At 40.4% G+C, this 19,430-nt stretch overlaps 1 protein-coding gene and 1 pseudogene across 1 annotated transcript in view; one reads left to right on the top strand and one right to left on the bottom strand.

Annotated features, from left to right (window-relative positions):
• The window catches only part of LOC139753538 (glutamate receptor ionotropic, delta-1-like), an 80,276-nt gene extending 79,128 nt beyond the window's left edge, over window positions 1-1,148 (bottom strand). The window contains exons 1-2 of the mRNA XM_071670186.1: window positions 1,139-1,148; window positions 882-1,003 (exon numbers count right to left, since the gene is read on the bottom strand). Coding sequence (XP_071526287.1) covers window positions 882-1,003; window positions 1,139-1,148 — 132 coding nt within the window. The remainder of the gene's footprint in view (window positions 1-881; window positions 1,004-1,138) is intronic.
• Window positions 1,149-1,202: 54 nt separating this feature from the next.
• LOC139753537 (large ribosomal subunit protein uL30 pseudogene) overlaps window positions 1,203-19,430 on the top strand; it is a 30,314-nt pseudogene continuing 12,086 nt past the window's right edge.

Raw genomic sequence — 19,430 nt, 5'->3', positions numbered from 1 at the left:
ACACTTTGATACATGAGTGCAGCGACTTAAGATCTTTCCTCACCAGCACTTCCAAATCTCTTTCGCATTCTGTTTTACCTATAGCAATATTGTCCACTTTGTGATTAGCGTCCCTAAGAATATGCCAACACACGGAACTTTTAATCATGACAACACATGGAACATTTGACCATGACAGCACACGGAACCTTCAATCATGACAACACATGGAACCTTTGACCAAGACAACACATGGAACCTCAGTCATGACTATACACAGAACCTCAGAACTGCCTTTAAGCTCCTCACGAGAGTTTAAAAAGTGGACGAAAAGCACGACGAGAAAATCTATATATAAAAGTAAGAAAGAAGAGATGACACAGTGTTGTGGAGGATGGGTGCAGGGTCATCACCTTCAGTTGCTTCTTGTCATTTCTTCTTATTAAACGCAGGTCGCTTTCAAGGCTCGATATGCTAGATCACCATTCGGCATTATACCCTCAATGGACTAACGGGGATTGGTGATGATGATGAGGTCTGAAGGATTCCTAGTTCTTTTTTATCTATCTAGGAACTCTATTTGCAGCCTTGCATAATCTATCTATCTTTCTATTTATTTGTCTGTTTGTATTTGTGTCTATCTATTTCTTATCTGTTCATCAATCTGTCTCTGCATTTATCTGTTATCTATCTATCAACGTATCCTATATATGTATACATGTGTAAATACATACATGCATAAAAATATATACTAATGTATGCAGGTAATTTTGTAGGAATGTATTTATGATCTTAGGTGTAAAGATATCAGTTATAAACGATTTTCTTTCTGTTCCATGATGAATATATATTTTTTCCATATCACAAGTAACACGAGACAATTGTTCCTTAAAGCTACTTACCTCGAACGTGAAGGTCGACAAGATGGCGAAGGATCGGCTCCTTTCCTTGGGTGCAGGAGACACCAGGACGGTGGACCCCAAGTAGTAGTGCATAGTGAAGTCGACCACTGTCTCACGGATGTCTACATAGGACACAAGAAGCGGGATTGTTGTGGGTGTAGGATGATATTGGACTCTTTTTTTTCTACCAGAAGTGTATATTTATCTGGTCTAGTCAGGAAAATAACGATAGAAAACAAAGAAGAATATTTCGTCACTGATCGTCATGTATACTTATTATACATTTTTGGAGGTAATCTAAACACGAAGGAAGTGGCGAAAATGTATGTATGTATTTCACACCCAGGCCCCACAGACCTTTCCATAGTTTACCCCAGACGCTTCACATGCTCTGGTTCAATCCGAAGACAGCACGTCGACCCCGTGTTTTCTATTACCACACATCCCTCTTACCCTTTCATTACTTACTCGATCAAACCACCTCACACCACATATTGTCCTCAGACATTTCATTTCCAACACATCCATCCTCCTCCGCACAACCCTATCTATAGCCCATGGCTCACAATCATATAACATTGTTGGAACCACTATTCCTTCAAACATACCCATTTTCGCTCTCCGAAATAACGTTCTTGCCTTCCACACATTCTTCAATGCTCATAAAACCTTTGCTCCCTCCCCCACCCCGTGACTCACTTCCGCTTCCATGGTTACATCCGCTGCTAAGTCCACTTCCAGATATCTAAAACACTTCACTTCCTCCAGTTTTCCTCCATTTAATCTTACCTCCCAATTGACTTATCCCTCAACACTACTGAACCTAATAACCTTGCTCTTATTCAAATTTACTCTCAACTTTCTTCTTTCACACACTTTACCAAACTCAGTCACCAACTTATGCAGTTTCTCACCCGAATCAGCCACCAGCGTTGTATCATCAGCAAACAACAACTGACTCACTTCCCAAGCCCTCTCATCCACAACAGACTACATACTTGCTACTCTCTCCAAAACTCTTGCATTCACCTTCCAAACTACCCCATCCATAAACAAATTAAGTAACCATGGAGACATCACGCACCTCTGCCGCAAACCGACATTCACTGGAAACCAATCATTTTCCTTTCTTCCTACTCGTACACGTACCTTAAATCCTCGATAAAAACTTTTCACTGCTTCTAGCAATTTACCTCCCGCACCATATACTCTTAAAACCTATAAAGCATCGCTATCGACCCTATCGTATGCCTTCTCCAGATCCATAAATGCTACATAAAAATCCTTCTGTTTTTCTAAGTATTTCTCACATACATTCTTCAAAGCAAACACCTGATCCACACACAATTGTGTGAGGAAGTACCAGGAGATACCGAGTACAGAATGGAAAAAGGTGAGAACAAAGGACGTAAGGGAAGTGGGGGAGGAATGGGATGTATTTAGGGAAGCAGTGATGGCTTGCGCAAAAGATGCTTGTGGCATGAGAAGCGTGGGAGGTGGGCAGCGTAGAAAGGGTGGTGAGTGGTGGGATGAAGAAGTAAGATTATTAGTGAAAGAGAAGAGAGGGGCATTTGGGCGATTTTAGTATGGAAATAATGCAATTGACAGGGATATGTATAAAAGAAAGAGAAACGAGGTCAAGAGAAAGGTGTAAAAGGTAAAGAAGAGGGGAAATGAGAGTTGGGGTGAGAGAGTATCATTAAATTTTAGGGAGAATAAAAAGATGTTTTGGAAGGAGGTAAAAAAAGTGCGTAAGACAAGGGAACAAATGGGAACCTCAGTGAAGGGGGCTAATGGGGAGGTGATAACAAGAAGTGGTGATGTGAGAAGGAGATGGAGTGAGTATTTTGAAGGTTTGTTCAATGTGTCTGATGATAGAGTGGCAGATATAGGGTGTTTTAGTCGAGGTGGTGTGATAAGAGAGAGGGTGAGTTAGAATGATTTTTTAAACAGAGAAGAGGTAGTAAAAGCTATGCGGAAGATGAAAGCCGGCAAGGCAGTGGGTTTGGATGGTATTGCGGTGGAATTTATTAAAAAGGGTGTGACTGTATTGTTGACAGGTTGTTAAGGTTAATTAATGTATGTGTCACTCATGGTGAGGTGCCTGAGGATTGGCGGAATGCTTGCATAGTGCCATTATACAAAGGCGAAGGGGATAAAAGTGAGTGCTCAAATTACAGAGGTATAAGTTTGTTGAGTATTCCTGGGAAATTATATGGGAGAGTATTGATTGAGAGGGTAAAGGCATGTACAAAGCATCAGATTGGGGAAGAGCAGTGTGGTTTCAGAAGTGGTAGAGGACGTGATCAGGTGTTTGCTTTGAAGAATGTATGTGAGAGATACTTAGAAAAGCAAAAGGATTTGTATGAAGCCTCTATGGATCTGGAGAAGGCATATGTTGATAGAGATGCTTTGTGGAAGGTATTATGAATATATGGTGTGAGAGGCAAGTTGTTAGAAGCAGTGAAAAGATTTTATGGAGGATGTAAGGCATATGTACGTGTAGGAAAAGAGAAAAGTGATTGGCTCTCAGTGAATGTTGGTTTGCAGCAGGAGTGTGTGATGTTTCCATGGTTGTTTCATTTGTTTATGAATGAGGTTGTTATGCAGGTAAATGCAAGATTTTTGGAAAGAGGGGCAAGTATGCAGCCTGTTGTGGAAGAGAGAGCTTGGGAAGTGAGTCAGTTGTTGTTCTCTGATGATACAGTGCTGGTGGATGATTCGGGTGAGAAACTGCAGAAGCTGGTGACTGAATTTGGTAAAGTGTGTGAAAGAAGAAAGCTGAGTGTAAATATGAATAAGAGCAAGGTTATTAGGAACAGTAGGGTTGAGGGACAAGCCAACTGGGAGGTAAGTTTGAATGGAGAAAACCTGTAGGAAGTGAAATGCTTTAGATATCTGGTAGTGGATTTGGCAGCGGATGAAACCATGGAAGCTGAAGGGAATCAAAGGGTGGGGGAGGGGGCGAAAGTTCTGGGAGCGTTGAAGAATGTGTGGAAGTTGAGAGCGTTATCTTGGAAAGCAAAGATGGGTATATTTGAAGGAATAGTGGCTCAAACAATGTTATATGTTTGCGCGGCGTGGGCTATAGAGTTGTGCGCAGGAGGGTGGATGTGCTGGAAATGAGATGCTTGAGGGTAATATGTGGTAGGAGGTGGTTTGATCGAGTAAGTAATGAGAGGGCAAGAGAGATGTGTGGTAAAAAAAAGAGTGTGGTTGAGAGAGCAGAAGAGGGTGTTTTAAAATAGTTTGGTCACATGGAGAGAATGAGTGAGGAAAGATTGACAAAAAGGATATATGTGTCAGAGGTAGAGGGAACGAGGAGAAGTAGGAGACCAAATTGGAGGTGGAAAGATGGAGCGAAAAAGGTTATGAGTGATCGGGGCCTGAACATGCAGTAGGGTGAAAGGCGTGTAAGAAATAGAGTGAATTGGAACGATGTGGTATATTGGGGTGTACGTGCTGTCAATGGATTGAACCAGGGCATGTGAAGCGTCTGGGGTAAACCATATAAAAGTTTTTTTGGGCCTGGATGTGAAAAGGGAGCTGTGGTTTCGGTGCATTATACATGATATCTAGAGACTGAGTGTGAACGAATGTGGCCTTTGTTGTCTTTTTCTAGCGCTACGTCGCGCATATGCGGTGGCATGGGGTTGTCATATATATACATACATACATACATACATACATATATATATATATATATATATATATATATATATATATATATATATATATATATATATATATATATATATATATATATATATATATGTATATATATATATATATATATATATATATATATATATATATATATATATATATATATATATATATATATATATATATATATATATATATATATATATATATATATATATATATATATTGGTATACATGGTATATATTGGTATACATGGAGTGTTCAGTGTTGTAAATGGAAATGGTGAAGAGCTTGTAGATTTATGTGCTGAAAAAGGACTGGTGATTGGGAATACCTGGTTTAAAAAGCGACATATACATAAGTATACGTATGTAAGTAGGAGAGATGGCCAGAGAGCGTTATTAGATTACGTGTTAATTGATAGACGCACGAAAGAGAGACTTTTGGATGTTAATGTGCTGAGAGGTGCAACTGGAGGGATGTCTGATCATTATCTTGTGGAGGCGAAGGTGAAGATTTGAGGGGGTTTTCAGAAAATAAGAGAGAATGTTGGGGTGAAGAGAGTGGTGAGAGTAAGTGAGCTTGGGAAGGAGACTTGTGTGAGGAAGTACCAGGAGAGACTGAGTACAGAATGGAAAAAGGTGGGAACAAAGGAGGTAAGGGGAGTAGGGGAGGAATGGGAGGTATTTAGGGAAGCAGTGATGGCTTGCGCAAAAGATGCTTGTGGCATGAGAAGCGTGGGAGGTGGGTTGATTAGAAACGGTAGTGAGTGGTGGGATGAAGTCAGATTATTAGTGAAAGAGAAGAGAGAGGCATTTGGACGATTTTTGCAGGGAAAAAATGCAAATGAGTGGGCGATGTATAAAAGAAAGAGGCAGGAGGTCAAGAAAAAGGTGCAAGAGGTGAAAAAGAGGGCAAATGAGAGTTGGGGTGAGAGAGTATCATTAAATTTCAGGGAGAAATAAAAGATGTTTTGGAAGGAGGTAAATAAAGTGCGTAAGACAAGGGAGCAAATGGGAACTTCAGTGAAGGGTGCTAGTGGGGAGCTGATAACAAGTAGTGGTGATTTGAGAAGGAGATGGAGTGAGTATTTTGAAGGTTTATTGAATGTGTTTGATGATAGAGTGGCAGATGTAGGGTGTTTTGGTCGAGGTGGTGTGCAAAGTGAGAGGGTTAGGGAAAATGATTTGGTAAACAGAGAAGAGGTAGTAAAAGCTTTACGGATTATGAAAGCCGGCAAGGCAACAGGTTTGGATGGTACTGTATTGGAATCTATTAAAAAAGGGGGTGACTGTATTGTTGACTGGTTGGTAAGGTTATTTAATGTATGTATGATTTATGGTGAGGTGCCTGAGGATTGGCGGAATGCTTGCATAGTGCCATTGTACAAAGGCAAAGGGGGTAAGAGTGAGTGCTCAAAATACAGAGGTATAATTTTGTTGAGTATTCCTGGTGAATTATATTGGAGGGTATTGATTGAGAGGGTGAAGGCATGTACAGAGCATCAGGTTGGGGAAGAGCGGTGTGGTTTCAGAAGTGGTAGAGGATGTGTGGATCAGGTGTTTGCTTTGAATACATATATATATATATATTTTTTTTTTTTTTTTTTTTATACTTTGTCGCTGTCTCCCGCGTTTGCGAGGTAGCGCAAGGAAACAGACGAAAGAAATGGCCCAACCCCCCCCCCCCCATACACATGTACATACACACGTCCACACACGCAAATATACATACCTACACAGCTTTCCATGGTTTACCCCAGACGCTTCACATGCCTTGCTTCAATCCACTGACAGCACGTCAACCCCTGTATACCACATGACTCCAATTCACTCTATTTCTTGCCCTCCTTTCACCCTCCTGCATGTTCAGGCCCCGATCACACAAAATCTTTTTCACTCCATCTTTCCACCTCCAATTTGGTCTCCCTCTTCTCCTCGTTCCCTCCACCTCCGACACATATATCCTCTTGGTCAATCTCTCCTCACTCATTCTCTCCATGTGCCCAAACCATTTCAAAACACCCTCTTCTGCTCTCTCAACCACGCTCTTTTTATTTCCACACATCTCTCTTACCCTTACGTTACTTACTCGATCAAACCACCTCACACCACACATTGTCCTCAAACATCTCATTTCCAGCACATCCATCCTCCTGCGCACATCTCTATCCATAGCCCACGCCTCGCAACCATACAACATTGTTGGAACCACTATTCCCTCAAACATACCCATTTTTGCTTTCCGAGATAGTGTTCTCGACTTCCACACATTTTTCAAGGCTCCCAAAATTTTCGCCCCCTCCCCCACCCTATGATCCACTTCCGCTTCCATGGTTCCATCCGCTGACAGATCCACTCCCAGATATCTAAAACACTTCACTTCCTCCAGTTTTTCTCCATTCAAACTCACCTCCCAATTGACTTGACCCTCACCCCTACTGTACCTAATAACCTTGCTCTTATTCACATTTACTCTCAACTTTCTTCTTCCACACACTTTACCAAACTCAGTCACCAGCTTCTGCAGTTTCTCACATGAATCAGCCACCAGCGCTGTATCATCAGCGAACAACAACTGACTCACTTCCCAAGCTCTCTCATCCCCAACAGACTTCATACTTGCCCCTCTTTCCAGGACTCTTGCATTTACCTCCCTTACAACCCCATCCATAAACAAATTAAACAACCATGGAGACATCACACACCCCTGCCGCAAACCTACATTCACTGAGAACCAATCACTTTCCTCTCTTCCTACACGTACACATGCCTTACATCCTCGATAAAAACTTTTCACTGCTTCTAACAACTTGCCTCCCACACCATATATTCTTAATACCTTCCACAGAGCATCTCTATCAACTCTATCATATGCCTTCTCCAGATCCATAAATGCTACATACAAATCCATTTGCTTTTCTAAGTATTTCTCACATACATTCTTCAAAGCAAACACCTGATCCACACATCCTCTACCACTTCTGAAACCACACTGCTCTTCCCCAATCTGATGCTCTGTACATGCCTTCACCCTCTCAATCAATACCCTCCCATATAATTTACCAGGAATACTCAACAAACTTATACCTCTGTAATTTGAGCACTCACTCTTATCCCCTTTGCCTTTGTACAATGGCACTATGCACGCATTCCGCCAATCCTCAGGCACCTCACCATGAGTCATACATACATTAAATAACCTTACCAACCAGTCAACAATACAGTCACCCCCTTTCTTAATAAATTCCACTGCAATACCATCCAAACCTGCTGCCTTGCCGGCTTTCATCTTCCGCAAAGCTTTTACTACCTCTTCTCTGTTTACCAAATCATTTTCCCTAACCCTCTCACTTTGCACACCACCTCGACCAAAACACCCTATATCTGCCACTCTGTCATCAGACACATTCAACAAACCTTCAAAATACTCATTCCATCTCCTTCTCACATCACCGCTACTTGTTATCACCTCCCCATTTACGCCCTTCACTGAAGTTCCCATTTGCTCCCTTGTCTTACGCACCCTATTTACCTCCTTCCAGAACATCTTTTTATTTTCCCTAAAATTTACTGATAGTCTCTCACCCCAACTCTCATTTGCCCTTTTTTTCACCTCTTGCACCTTTCTCTTGACCTCCTGTCTCTTTCTTTTATACTTCTCCCACTCAATTGCATTTTTTTCCTGCAAAAATCGTCCAAATGCCTCTCTCTTCTCTTTCACTAATACTCTTACTTCTTCATCCCACCACTCACTACCCTTTCTAAACAGCCCACCTCCCACTCTTCTCATGCCACAAGCATCTTTTGCGCAATCCATCACTGATTCCCTAAATACATCCCATTCCTCCCCCACTCCCCTTACTTCCATTGTTCTCACCTTTTTCCATTCTGTACACAGTCTCTCCTGGTACTTCCCCACACAGGTCTCCTTCCCAAGCTCACTTACTCTCACCACCTTCTTCACCCCAACATTCACTCCTCTTTTCTGAAAACCCATACTAATCTTCACCTTAGCCTCCACAAGATAATGATCAGACATCCCTCCAGTTGCACCTCTCAGCACATTAACATCCAAAAGTCTCTCTTTCGCACGCCTGTCAATTAACACGTAATCCAATAACGCTCTCTGGCCATCTCTCCTACTTACATAAGTATACTTATGTATATCTCGCTTTTTAAACCAGGTATTCCCAATCATCAGTCCTTTTTCAGCACATAAATCTACAAGCTCTTCACCATTTCCATTTACAACACTGAACACCCCATGCATACCAATTATTCCCTCAACTGCCACATTACTCACCTTTGCATTTAAATCACCCATCACTATAACCCGGTCTCGTGCATCAAAACCGCTAACACACTCATTTAGCTGCTCCCAAAACACTTGCCTCTCATGATCTTTCTTCTCATGCCCAGGTGCATATGCACCAATAATCACCCACCTCTCTCCATCAACTTTCAATTTTACCCATATTAATCGAGAATTTACTTTCTTACATTCTATCACATACTCCCACAACTCCTGTTTCAGGAGTATTGCTACTCCTTCCCTTGCTCTTGTCCTCTCACTAACCCCTGACTTCACTCCCCAGACATTTCCAAACCACTCTTCCCCTTTACCCTTGAGCTTCGTTTCACTCAGAGCCAAAACATCCAGGTTCCTTTCCTCAAACATACTACCTATCTCTCCTTTTTTCACATCTTGGTTACATCCACACACATTTAGGCACCCCACTCTGAGCCTTCGAGGAGGATGATCACTCCCCGCGTGACTCCTTCTTCTGTTTATATATATATATATATATATATATATATATATATATATATATATATATATATATATATATATATATATATATATATATATATATATATATATATATATATATATATATATATATATATATATATATATATATCTTTTTCTTTCTTCTTTCAAACTATTCGCCATTTCCCGCATTAGCGAGGTAGCGTTAAGAACAGAGGACTGGGCCTTTGAGGGAATACCCTCACCTGGCCCAATTCTCTGTTCCTTCTTTTGGAAAATTGAAAAAAAAAAAAAAGAAAAAATAAAAAACCGAGAGGGGAGGATTTCCAGCCCCCGGCTCCCTCCCCTTTTAGTCGCCTTCTACGACACGCAGGGAATACGTGGGAAGTATTCTTAATCCCCTATCCCCAGGGATAATATATATATATATATATATATATATATATATATATATATATATATATATATATATATATATATATATATATATATATCCCTGGGGATAGGGGAGAAAGAATACTTCCCACGTATTCCCTGCGTGTCGTAGAAGGCGACTAAAAGGGGAGGGAGCGGGGGGCTGGAAATCCTCCCCTCTCAATCTTTTTTAAATTTCCAAAAGAAGGAACAGAGAAGGGGGCCAGGTGAGGATATTCCCTCAGTGGCCCAGTTCTCTGTTCTTAACGCTACCTCGCTAACGCGGGAAATGGCGAATAGTTTGAAAAAAAAAAAATATATATATATTTCATACTATTCCCCATTTCCCGCGTTAGCGAGGTATCGTTAAGAGCAGAGGACTGGGCCTTTAGAGGGAATATCCTCAACTGGCCCCCTTCTCTGTTCTTTCTTTTGGAAAAATTGAAAAAACGAGAGGGGAGGATTTTCAGCCCCTGATCTCTCCCCTTTTAGTCACCCTCTACGACACGCATTGAATACGTGGGAAGAATTCTTTCTCCCCATCTCCAGGGATAATATATATATATATATATATATATATATATATATATATATATATATATATATATATATATATATATATATATATATATATATATATATATATATATATATATATATATATATATATATATATATATACACATGTGCATAATTCATACTGTCTGCCTTTATTTGTTCCCATCGCCACCTCGCCACATATGGAATAACAAACCCCCTCCCCCCCTCATGTGTGTGAGGTAGCGCTAGGAAAAGACACCAATGGCCCCATTCGTTCAAACTCAGTCTCTAGCTGTCATGTAATAATGCACCGAAACCACAGCTCCCTTTCCACATCCAGGCCCTACACAACATTCCATGGTTTACCCCAGACGCTTCACATGCCCTGGTTCAATCAATTGACAGCACGTCGACCCCGGTATACCACATCGTTCCAATTCACTCTATTTCTTGCACGCATTTCACCCTCCTGCATGTTCAGGCCCCGATCGCTCAAAATCTTTTTCACTCCATCTTTCCATCTAAAATTTGGTCTCCCACTTCTCCTCGTTCCCTCCACCTCCGACACATATATCCTCTTTGTCAATCTTTCCTTACTCATTCTCTCCATGTGACCAAGCAATTTCAAAACACCCTCTTCTGCTCTCTCAACCATACTCTTTTTATTTCCACACATCTCTCTTACCCTTACATTACTTACTCGATCAAACCACCTCACACCACATATTGTCCTCAAACATCTCATTTCCAGCACATCCACCCTCCTCCGCACAACTCTATCCATAGCACACGCCTCGCAACCATAAAACATTGTTGGAACCACTATTCCTTCAAACATACCCATTTTTCCTTTCCGAGATAATGTTCTCGACTTCCACACATTCTTCAAGGCTCCCAGAATTTTCGCCCCCTCCCCCACCCTATGATTCACTTCCGCTTCCATGGTTCCATCCGCTGCCAGATCCACTCCGAGATATCTAAAGCACTTTACTTCCTCCAGTTTTTCTCCATTCAAACGTACCTCCCAATTGACTTGACCCTCAACCCTACTGTACCTAATAACCTTGCTCTTATTCACATTTACTCTCAACTTCCTTCTTTCACCCACTTTACCAAACTCAGTCACCAGCTTCTGCAGTTTCTTACATGAATCATCCACCAGCGCTGTATCATCAGCGAACAACAAGTGACTCACTTCCCAAGCTCTCATTCACAATAGACTGCATACTTACCCCTATTTCCAAAACTCTTGCATTCACCTCCCTAACAACCCCATCCATAAACAAATTAAACAACCATGGAGACATCACACATCCCTGCCGCAAACCTAGATTCACTGAGAACCAATCACTTTCCTCTCTTACTACACATACACATGCCTTACATCGTCGATAAAAACTTTTCACTGCTTCTAACAACTTGCCTCCCACACCATATATTCTTAAAACCTTCCACAGAGCATCTCTATCAACTCTAGCATATGCTTTCTCCATATCCATAAATGTTACATACAAATCCATTTGTTTTCTAAGTATTTCTCACATACATTCTTCAAAGCAAACACCTGATCCACACATCCTCTACCACTTCTGAAACCACACTGCTCTTCCCCAATCTTATGCTGTGTACATGCCTTCACCCTCTCAATCAATACCCTCACATATGATTTACCAGGAATACTCAACAAACTTATACCTCTGTAATTTGAGCACTCACTCTTGTCCCCTTTGCCTTTGTATAATGGCACTATGCAAGCATTCCGCCAATCCTCAGGCACCTCACCATGAGTCATACATACATTAAATAACCTTACCAACCAGTCATCAATACAGTCACCTCCTTTATTTAATAAATTCCACTGCAATACCATCCAAATCTGCAGCCTTACCGGCTTTCATCTTCCGTAAAGCTTTTACTACCTCTTCTCTATTTACCAAATCATTTTCCCTAAACCTCTCACTTTGCACACCACCTCGACCAAATCACCCTATATCTGCCACTCTATCATCAAACACATTCAACAAACCTTCAAAATACTCACTCCATCTCCTTCTCACATCACCACTACTTGTTATCACCTCCCCATTTGCGCCCTTCACTGAAGTTCCCATTTGCTCCCTTGTCTTACGCACTTTATTTACCTCCTTCCAAAACATTTTTTTATTCTCCCTAAAATTTAATGATACTCTCTCACCCCAACTCTCATTTGCCCTCTTTTTCACCTCTTGCACCGTTCTCTTGATCTCCTGCCTCTTTCTTTTATACATCTCCCACTCAATTGCATTTTTTCTCTGCAAAAATCGTCCAAATGCCTCTCTCTTCTCTTTCGCTAATAATCTTACCTCTTCATCCCACCACTCACTACCCTTTCTAATCAACCCACCTCCCACTCCTCTCATGCCACAAGCATCTTTTGCGCAATCCGTCACTGATTCCCTAAACACATCCCATTCCTCCCCCACTCCCCTTACTTACATTGTTCTCACCTTTTTCCATTCTGTACTCAGTCTCTCCTGGTACTTCCTCACACAAGTCTCCTTCCCAAGCTCACTTACTCTCACCACCCTCTTCACCCCAACATTCACTCTTCTTTTCTGAAAATCCATACAAATCTTCACCTTAGCCTCCACAAGATAATGATCAGACATCACTCCAGTTGCACCTCTCAGCACATTAACATCCAAAAGTCTCTCTTTCGCGCGCCTGTCAATTAACACGTAATCCAATAACGCTCTCTGGCCATCTCTCCTACTTACATACGTATACTTATGTATATCTCGCTTTTTAAATCAGGTATTCCCAATCACCAGTCCTTTTTCAGCACCTAAATCTACAAGCTCTTCACCATTTCCATTTACAACACTGAACACCCCATGTATACCAATTATTCCCTCAACTGCCACATTACTCACCTTTGCATTCAAATCACCCATCACTATAATCCGGTCTCGTGCATCAAAACCACTAACACACTCATTCAGCTGCTCCCAAAACACTTGCCTCTCATGATCTTTCTTCTCATGCCCAGGTGCATATGCACCAATAATCACCCATCTCTCTCCATCAACTTTCAGTTTTACCCATATTAATCGAGAATTTACTTTCTTACATTCTATCACATACTCCCACAACTCCTGTTTCAGGAGTAATGCTACTCCTTCCCATGCTCTTGTCCTCTAACTAACCCCTGACTTTACTATATATATATATATATATATATATATATATATATATATATATAAATATATATATATATATATATATATATATATATATTCTTTTTTTTTTTTTTGCTTTGTCGCTGTCTCCCGCGTTTGCGAGGTAGCGCAAGGAAACAGACGAAAGAAATGGCCCAACCCACCCCCATACACATGTATATACATACACGTCCACACACGCAAATATACATACCTATACATCTCAATGTACACTTATATATACACACACAGACACATACATATATACCCATGCACACAATTCACACTGTCTGCCTTTATTCATTCCCATCGCCACCTCGCCACACATGGAATACCATCCCCCTCCCCCCTCATGTGTGCGAGGTAGCGCAAGGAAAAGACAACAAAGGCCCCATTCGTTCACACATAGTCTTTAGCTGTTATGCAATAATGCCCGAAACCACAGCTCCCTTTCCACATCCAGGCCCCACACAACTTTCCATGGTTTACCCCAGACGCTTCACATGCCCTGATTCAATCTCGACTTCCACACATTCTTCAAGGATCCCAGGATTTTCGCCCCCTCCCCCACCCTATGATTTACTTACGTTTCCATGGCTCCATCCGCTGCCAGATCCACTCCCAGATATCTAAAACACTTTACTTCCTCCAGTTTTTCTCCATTCAAACTTATATATATATATATATATATATATATATATATATATATATATATATATATATATATATATATATATATATATATATATATATATATATATATATATATATATATATATATATATATATATATATATATATATATATATATATATATATATATATATATATATATATATATATATATATATATATCTTTTCTTTGTTTCTTTCATACTATTCGCCATCTCCCGTATTACCGAGGTTGCGTTAAGAACAGAGGACTGGACCTTTGAGGGAATATGCTCATCTGGCCCCCTTCTCTGTCCATCCTTTTGCAAAAAGAAAAAAACGAAAAAAAACCGAGACTAAGAAACCTGAGACTAAGAAACCCGAGACTAAGAAACCCAAGGCTAGGAAACCGAAGTCCAAGAAACCCAAGGCCAAGGAACCCAATACTGAGAAATCCAAGACTGAGGAATCTAAGACTGAGGTATCCAAGACTGAGGAACCTAAGACCAAGAAACCTGCGACCAAAGGACCTTCTACTTTCAGGAAGTTGCCTGCTGTTCCAGAGATTCTTCTAAAGCGTAGGAAGAGGCAGATTGCTATTAAGAAACATAAGGTTGCTGCCATTCTTCAGGGAAAAAAGGCTAGGAAATCAAAACGCTTCAAAGCCTTCCGTCGTGCTGAGAGCTATATTAAAGAGTACCGCATTAAGGAGACGAAAGAGATTGAAGTAATTCGGTCAGCCAAAAAGGAGGGATCTGTTATTGTTCCTGCACAGGCCAGGTTGGCCTTTCTGGTCAGAATCACGGGTGTCAACCAGATTCATCACAAAGTCCGGAAAGTGCTTATGCTTTTCCGCCTCCTCCACATCAACAATGGTGTCTTCATCAAGCTTAATAAGGCTACCATCAACATGCTGCGCATTGCAGAGCCATTTATTGCCTGGGGCTATCCTAACCTGAAGACGGTGAAGCAGTTGGTATACAAGCGTGGTTACGCAAAGATTGGTAAACGTCGTACACCACTGACAAGCAATGTTATCATTGAGAAGATGCTTGATTCAAAGGGCATCATTTGTGTGGTATATATATATATATATATATATATATATATATATATATATATATATATATACCTATATATATATATATATATATATATATATATATATATATATATATATATATATATATATATATATATATATATATATATATATATATATATATATATATATATATATATATATATATATATATATATATACCTATATATATATATATATATATATATATATATATATATATATATATATATATATATATATATATATATATATATATATATATATATATATATATATATATATATATATATATATATATATATATATATATATATATATATATATATATATATATATATATATATATAAGTTTGAATTGAGAGAAACTGGAGGAAGTAAAGTGTTTTAGATATCTGGGAGTGGATCTTGCAGCGGATGGAACCATGGAAGCGGAAGTGGATCATAGGGTGGGGGAGGGGGCGAAAATTCTGGGAACCTTGAAGAATGTGTGGAAGTCGAGAAAATTATCTCCGAAAGCAAAAATGGCTATGTTTGAAGGAATAGTGGTTCCAACAATGTTGTATGGTTGCGAGGCGTGGGCTATGATAGAGTTGTGCGCAGGATGGTGGATGTGTTGGAAATGAGATGTTTGAGGACAATATGTGGTGTGAGGTGGTTTGATCGAGTAAGTAATGTAAGGGTAAGAGAGATGTGTGGAAATAAAAAGCGCGTGGTTGAGAGAGCAGAAGAGGGTGTTTTGAAATGGTTTGGTCACATGGAGAGAATGAGTGAGGAAAGATTGACCAAGACCATATATGTGTCGGAGGTGGAGGGAACGAGGACAAGTGGGAGACCAAACTGGAGGTGGAAAGATGGAGTGAAAAAGATTTTGAGTGATCGGGGCCTGAACATGCAGATGGGTGAAAGGCGGGCAAGGAAAAGAGTGAATTGGATCGATGTGGTATACCGGGGTCGACGTGCTGTCAAAGGATTGAATCAGGGCATGTGAAGCGTCTGAGGTAAACCATGGAAAGTTGTGTGGGGCCTGGATGTGGGAAGGGAGCTGTGGTTTCGGGCATTATTGCATGACAGCTGGAGACTGAGTGTGAACGAATCGGGCCTTTGTTGTCTTTTCCTAGCGCTACCTCGCGCACATGAGGGGGGAGGGGGATGTTGTTCCATTTGTGGCGAGGTGGCAATGGTAATGAATAAAGGCAGACAGTGTGAATTGTGTGCATGTGTATATATGTATGTGTCTGTGTGTGTATATATATTTGTACATTGAGATGTATGGGTATGTATATTTGCGTGTGTGGACGTGTATGTATACACATGTTTATGGGGGTGGGTTGGGCCATTTCTTTCGTCTGTTTCCTTGCGCTACCTCGCAAACGCGGGAGACAGCGACAAAGCAAAATAAAAAATAATAATAATATATATATATATATATATATATATATATATATATATATATATATATATATATACATACATATATATATATATATATATATATATATATATATATATATATATATATATATATATATATATATATATATATATATATATATATATATATATATATATATATATATATACATATATATATATATATGTATTTAATTTTATTTATTTTATTTTACTTTGTCGCTGTCTCCCGCGTTAACGTAATGAAACAGACGAAATAATGGCCCAACCCACCCACATACACATATATATACATACACGTCCGGACACGCAAAAATATGTACCTATACATCTCAACGTATGCATATATATACACACACAGACATATACAAATACACATTCACATAATTCATACTTTCTGCCTTTATTCATTTCCATCGCCACCGCACCACACATGCAATAACAAACCCCCCCCTTTCCATGGTTTACCGTAGACGCTTCAAAGTCCCTGGTTCAATCCATTGACAGCACGTCGACCCCGGTATACCACATCATTCCACTTCCCTCTATTCCTTGCACGCTTTTCACCCTCCTACACTCTCCCCGATCACTCAAAATATTTTTCAAGCCATCTTTCCACCTCCAATTTGGTCTCCCACTTTTCCTCGTTCCCTCCACCTCTGACACATATATCCTCTTGGTTAATCTTTCCTCACTCATTCTCTCCATGCGACCAAACCATTTCAAAACACCCTCCTCTGCTCTCTCAACCACACTCTTTTTATTACCACACATTTCTCTTACCCTTTTATTACTTACTCGATCAAACAACCTCACACCACATATTGTCCTCAAACATCTCATTTCGAGCACATCCACCCTCCTCCGCACAACTCTATAGCCCACGCCTCGCAACCATATAACATTGTTCGAACCACTATTCCTTCAAACATACCCATTTTTGTTTTCCAAGATAATGCTCTCGACTACCACACCTTCTTCAACGCTCCCAGAACTTTCGCCCTCTCCCCCACCTTATGATTCACTTCCGTTTCCATGGTTCCATCCGCTACCAAATTCACTCCCAGATATCTAAAACACTTCACTTCCTCCAGTTTTCTCCATTCAAACTTACCTCCCAATATACTTGTCCCTAAACCCTACTTTTCCTTATAACCTTGCTCTTATTCACATTTATTCTCAGCTTTTTCCTTTCACACACTTTACCAAACTCAGTCACCAGCTCTTCAGTTTCTCACACGAATCAGCCACCTGCGCTGTATCATCGGCAAACAAGAACTGACTCACTTCCCAAGCTCTCTCATCCACAACAGACTGCATACTTGCCCCTTGCATTCACCTCCCTAACAACCCCATCCATAAACAAATCAAACAACCACGGAGACATCGCACACCCCTGCCGTAAACCAACATTCACTGAAAACCAATCACTTTCCTCTCTTCCTACACGTACACATGCCTTACATCCTCGATAAAAACTTTTCACTGCTTCTAACAACTTGCCTCCCACACCATATAATCTTAATACCTTCCAAAGAGCATCTCTATCAACTCTATCATATGCCTTTTCCAGATCCATAAATGCTACATACAAATCCATTTGCTTTTCTAAGTATTTCTCATATATATTCTTCAGGGCAAACACCTGATCCACACATCCTCTACCACTTCTGAAACCACACTGCTCTTCCCCAATCTGATGCTCTGTACATACCTTCACCCTCTCAATCAATACCCTCCCATATAATTTACCAGGAATACTGAACAAACTTATACATCTGTAATTTGAGCACTCACTCTTATCCCCTTTGCCTTTGTACAATGGCACTATGCAAGCATTCCGCCAATCCTCAGGCACCTCACAATGAGTCATACATACATTAAATAACCTTACCAACCAGTCAACAATACAGTCATCCCCCTTTTTAATAAATTCCACTGCAATACCATCCAAAGCCACTGCCTTGCAGACTTTCATCTTCCACAAAGCTTTTACTACCTTTTCTCTGTTTACCAAATCATTTTCCGTAACCCTCTCACTTTGCACACCACCTCGACCAAAACACCCTATATCGGCCAATCTATCATCAAACACATTCAACAAACCTTCAAAATACTCACTCCTTCTCCTTACATCACCACTAATTGTTATCACGTCCCCATTAGCCCCCTTCACTGAAGTTCCCATTTGTTCCCTTGTCTTACGCACTTTATTTACCTCCTTCCAAAACATCTTTTTATTCTCCCTAAAATCAAATGATACTCTCTCACCCCAGCTCTCATTTGCCCTCTTTTTCACCTTTTGCACCTTTCTCTTGACCTCCTGCCTGTCTCTTTTATACATCTCCCTGTCATTATTTCCCTGCAAAAATCGTCCAAATGCCTCTCTCTTCTCTTTCAGCAATAATCTTACTTCTTCTTCCCACCACTCACTACCCTTTCTAATCTTCCCACCTCCCACGCTTCTCATGCCACAAGCACCTTTTGTGTAAACCATCACTGCTTCCCTAAATACATCCCATTCTTTCCCCACTCCCCTTACATACTTTGTTCCCGCTTTTTTCCATTATGTACTCAGTCTCTCCTGGTACTTCCTCACATTAGTCTCCTTCCCAAGCTCACTTGCGCTCATCACTCTCTTCATCCCAACATTCTCTCTTCTTTTCTGAAAACCTCTACAATTCTTCACCTTCGCCTCCACAAGATAATGATTGGACATCCCTCCAGTTGCACCTCTCAGCACATTAACATCCAAAAGTCTCTCTTTCGAACGCTTATCAACTGACATGTAATCCAATATCGCTCTCTGGCCA

The sequence above is a fragment of the Panulirus ornatus genome, chromosome 14 (genome assembly GCF_036320965.1).
Source record: "Panulirus ornatus isolate Po-2019 chromosome 14, ASM3632096v1, whole genome shotgun sequence".
Lineage (NCBI taxonomy): Eukaryota > Metazoa > Arthropoda > Malacostraca > Decapoda > Palinuridae > Panulirus > Panulirus ornatus.
This window is presented reverse-complemented; position numbering and strand designations above follow the sequence as displayed.